A 5,385-nucleotide genomic window follows, 5' to 3' on the forward strand; every position below is an offset into this window, starting at 1 on the left:
TATTTAAAAAAATAACATATATAAAATTTGGGGCAGGAGAGATGGCTCAGCAGTTAAGAGCACTGACTGCTCTTGCAAAGGACCCGGGTTCGAGTCCCAACACCGACATGGTGGCTACAAACTGTCCTTAACTCCAGTTCCAGAGGAATCTGAAGCCCTCTTCTGACCTCCATGGCATTGCATGACAACATGGGTGCACTCACATACAAGCAGGTAATACATTCATACACATAATATAAAAATAATAAATATTTAAAAAAATAACATATATAAAATTCAAGGAATTAATACAATTGAAGAGCAAAATAAGTAAATAAATGGGGAAAGAACCTGAGTGAGCATTTCTCCAAAATATGAGAGAGGGTGGCCAAATGCCATATGAAAATGTGTATCCCATCACTACCATGAAGGAAACGCACCTGGAAAACCACAATTGCATATTATCTTTACATTTTGTAAAATGAATAATCTAAAAAAGATAAAAGACAAATCTTGATGAAGATGTGGATAAAAAGATCACCCTTGAGAGCTTGTTTGGAGGTTCTAAGAGGGGTCCTCTTCTATCGGGGAAGGTTGTCCTTTTCGACAGAGGGTAGCTTCAGGAGGGATGCACATGGAGCGTTGAGGGAGGAAGGGGACACCCGCCTAGCCAGCCAGATCGCCCTCACATCCAAAATGAATTTTTCTGTATGAAACTGTGTATTTTAATAATGAAATGGAGATCTTTTTTAAAGGTTAAAATCTCATTTAATTTTATGTCTTACAGGGTTTATTCTTATTGTATAACTGTACTAATTCAACTTTAAACCTAAAAATTTATAGTCAATTTTGAAAGAGATGCATCTTAGCTCTGGAAATTGTTATTGAATATGTCAATGCTGTTGTAATGAAATGCTTCTTCTAAGTATGTGATTATTAAATAAACGATAAAAAAAGATCACCCTTATACAGACTGGTGAGAATATAAATTGGTAGAGTCATTAGGGAAAACATTATGGAGATTTCTCAAAAAGCTAAACACAGAAGTACCACATGATCTAGTTGTCCAACTACAGAATAAATATACAATGAAATCAGGACACTGAAGAGATACCTGTACTCCTATGTTAACTGAGTGCTATTCATGATTACCAAATACAGAATTAGCCAAGAACATCCATTGATTGAATAAAGAAAACTCATATATGCCAAGTGGAATAGTTTCAGCACGAAAGGTATTAATTAAATCTTGAATACCAAGATGGCTCAGCAGGTAAAGGTGCTTACTGCCACGTCTGATGACCTGAGTCTGATGTCCAGGACCCACACGGTAGAAGGAAAGAATTGTTTCTTCCAAATTGCCCTCTGACCTCCTCCACATGTGTGGAGCAGCATACTCATGTTAATATATATGTAACAATTTTTGATTTATTTGTATGTGTCTTAGTATTTTGTTTGCATGTATATAAATGTACCACATGCATGCAGTGTCTGCAGAGACCAGAAGATGACATCAAAACCTCTGAAATTGGAGTTACAAATAGTTGTGAGCCTTCATTTAGGTATTGGGAACTGAAACTCTGTCTTCTGCAAGAGCAGCAAGTGCTCTTAACTGCTCAGTCAGCTCTCCAGTTGCATAAAGATTTAAAAAGTAAAATAAAATCTTGCCTTTTGAAGTAATGTCAATTTTTCATATTTGGAATGAGCTGCCAGTATTGGGGGGAGAAATCAAGAGAAGGGATGAAGGCCTTACTAGACCTTGGGAGAGGCTCTGAGCAGATGATGGTTCTAGAAGGCTCCCTGGTAGAGACTTCAGGCCCCATCTCCTAAGCATTCAGGTCTGGGCAGGGCTCCCTGGCACCCTGTCATTCTTCAGTCCATGCTTTGTGTACTTTGTGAAGGAAGTATCCTGACATCATTTTGTTTTAGAGATTGTAGATGCATAGTAACAGACCATGGATTAGTATCATTTCCTTTCCAGTTATTCATGGAGGTATTGCATGGACTGTGACCTGGTCTGCCCATCCCTAAATATTCCAGGCATTTTAGTGGACTATTTTTTTTTCACAAGATTTAACATGGCAGCAAAATTCTTCATTGATGTGACACGTTGAAATGCTTTTCCTTGTGTGCCTTCATTCACCAAGTTTAACAAATCCCCATTCCACATTCAAATGAATGCCAGGTCCTGGGAATACAGGATGGAATAAAATTGTCCCTGACTCCTCCATACATCTGGACAAATCTAAAGCTTAGAAGCTACAATTTTCTTTGTATAAAATAAAGGTCAAAGATCTTTTCTGGGTGGGTGAGTTTTTAAATGGTGGTATACTGCACCTGTAGGCAGGCTGGGGCTCGTCCCTGGGGCTTGTTGACATCCACAGCTACCAGCTGCCAGCCACCAGAAGTGTCTTCATGAAACATCTTTAAGACAAAGAAAGAGATGAATCAGAGGCACCGAGCATGGAACATTGAGATCTCTATGGCTCCAGCTTTCTATATTTTCAAATACTATTTAAAGTTTGGTATCTTACAGATTTATATTTAGAACATGAATATTTTAGCTATGCTCACTTTAATACTGAAAACTTAAGTGAATAATAATACTAACAAGTATGGTGGTAATAGCTTGCATTTACTGAGACTTATGTGCCGCAAAATTTCTCCCTCATATGGACTGCATATGTGATCAATTAGGCATTCTACTGTACAAGAGAATTACTTTAGTATCTATCCTTGTTATATTATTATTTATTAGGTCAGGAAGAAAATGTAATTAGAGTTCCAAAGGATTGTGTCTCATCTATTTTTATTATATGTAGCAGATTTAAAAAAAATCTTTAATGGGTATTTATCACTGTGTTAATTAAAAATATCATCATGAAATAATATCACGAATTCATATGCAACATAGCATAAGAAACTGATGGTGTTTTAAGATAGGAAACTGACATAATACTTAACTGACTTTGTAAAATTATTTTAACTAGCCCCCAATTAATTTATTCAACAGGAATTTCATCCATATATTTATGATAGGAACATGTAGTTTATTCTGGCTTAGAAGATGTAAGAGATAAAAATTCAAGATGCTATGGACCTACTAAAACCTGAAATCCACTAACTTGAGTACCCAGGTGAAAACCTTACTGCATAGTCCACTACCACTTAAATTCTCACACATCAACATTATACTTATCTGAAATATATATATTTCCATGGTACTTTCCATATGGTACTTTCCATTCATTGTTACAGGAATGCTGTGTGTGTTGCTTTTAATGGAATGAGGTGAAAGTAAAATTGCTTTTTTAATAAGGACACCAGCCACAGTAACTCACTGTTTTTTTCCTCCCAAATTCTCTGTTTTGTATACATAAGAATTTTCTTTTACACCATTATTCATGGTCTCATGTTGGTCTACCTCTGTTGGACGTCTGAGTGATGTGGTGCATGGAGTGTCACCTAGGATCTATAACTAGAGTCTCAAATTCCAGCCAGAGAGCTCACAGATCATTTGCAGGAAGAAAGTTTGTCTCCATGTCAGGAGTGAGAGCATGAAATATGTGCCTGACTTCACAGGCCATTTATCTATTTTTTTAAACAAACAAACAGGCAATACTGAGATGTGCATTTGCACAAAGATTCCTTGACCAAAGATGTGTTTGTAAATAGTCTCTCTCAGCTTTCCACCTACAGGATTCCTTCTCCCTTTAGAGTAAAATTTAAAAGCTATTCTTAGTGATGGAAATAAGTATATCCTTCATAAATGGGCTCATTCTGAAAATACAGACAGGTAGAAAAACAAACCTGTTAAAGTGACCTTTAAAGTTCCTGTCAGAATTCTAAGGTTTTCCTCTTAAGGGCAAATGACAAAACCGATGCTGTCAGTCATTGGTTAAGAACCCTCTGCTGATGCATCCTACACTGTCTTGTCAAGCACAATGCACCCCTGGGGCCTTTATTTCCTTTCATTGGTGGCAAACTAATTTTCTCTGTTAAATTATTTTTTTTCCAGCAGACCAAATTCAAATGAATCTATTTAATTGTCAGTTAAAAGAGTTCTCTGAAGGTCACTCCTGTGTATGAAATAAAGTAATAGAAATGCAAAAGTGTCCAATTTTCTGCAGATCCTAAATTATACACCATTTGGATTGGTTCACATAACTGAAGGCCTTTGAGACAGAAGCTGGACTAGCTAGCAGAAGCAGGTATCCTGAGAAACTCAAACCTCCTGGGACTGTGGTAGGCACTGACAGCAGTCCTTTGTCCTCTGAAAGTCAAAGCGTCTTTCTAAAGTCACTAAGCTGCTGAGGAAAGGAATTGCTTCTTACCCTTTTCTGGAAACTCATCTTGAATATGCAACCACATACAAACCTATAGGATGTAAACAAATCCTTCTCTTTCTTCCTGTATTCCTTTTATGCTGCCTGAATTACAGATGTGAGAGTTACATCTGCAAGAGGCGTCTTAGTTAACAACCTAACTATAGGAAGGGAAACTGCAAGGTGAAGCAGTAAGGTGGAGGTTGCCTGGGTGGGTGCGGGGAGTTGGGGATAAGTATTCAGCTCATGGACTGCTGAGCCAACTCCAAGTGATTGATCTCTTTCAGCTCTACCCAGAGGGGTACTCAAGCCTACCTTACTTAAGCTAATTATTTTGAGCACTTGGTCTCTATGAAATATAACATAGTTTCAGTAAGAATGCTCAGTGGTTTCCCATGGTTTAATAATATAACTTTTCTGGGCTGGAGTGATGGCTCAACAGTTAAGAGCACTAGATGCTCTTGCGGAAGACCTGGGTTCAGCTCGCAGTACCCACATGCTGGCTAACAACCATGCATGACTCCAGTTCCAGGGGAGCTGACGCCCTCTTCTGACATCTGTGGGCACTGCAGGACATGGGTTCACTTACATGCATGCAGGCAATACACGTAAAAGAAAATAATAATAAAATAAAATATTTAAAAAATAATATAACTTTTGTCTTCTCATTCAAGCTTTAAAAAACGTTTAGTTTTAACCACTTAGAAATGTGGATGTGAAAAATTAATTTATCCATTCCAGAGAATCAGTCCTCCCTAGACTGGAATCTGCAAACAACAGATGCCTCCCCTGTGCCCAGCATAGGAGACAAAGCCTCTGCTATGCACATCTTGGGATCTCACGGGAGGGGGGCTGTGGGGAATGTAGTCAGAGAAGACTGGAGGTCCAGCTGTGGTCCTCACTCCACATGTGGTCCTGAGTCCCAGGTGTTGATGTTGGACCTCTCCCATTACCAGTCACCAAGAGGTTTTCCATTATTTTTCTATTATTCTTCTAAAGCTCCAGTATGCCTTCACCTCTGCCCTGATTGAACTTCTAAAGAAAATCCCAGTCTGGCAAGTTAAAAAAAAAAAAAAAAAAA

At 38.1% G+C, this 5,385-nt stretch overlaps 1 protein-coding gene across 1 annotated transcript in view; it reads right to left on the reverse strand.

Annotated features, from left to right (window-relative positions):
- Nalcn (sodium leak channel, non-selective) overlaps nucleotides 1–5,385 on the reverse strand; it is a gene marked incomplete in the record, with an annotated part of 412,798 nt that overhangs the window by 279,574 nt on the left and 127,839 nt on the right. Inside the window, 1 exon segment of the mRNA XM_017794878.1 lies at nucleotides 2,317–2,403. Within this exon segment, the coding sequence (XP_017650367.1) occupies nucleotides 2,317–2,403 (87 nt within the window).

Source organism: Nannospalax galili, unplaced genomic scaffold (assembly GCF_000622305.1).
Source record: "Nannospalax galili isolate Female #2095 unplaced genomic scaffold, S.galili_v1.0 scaffold287, whole genome shotgun sequence".
Taxonomy (NCBI): Eukaryota; Metazoa; Chordata; class Mammalia; order Rodentia; family Spalacidae; genus Nannospalax; species Nannospalax galili.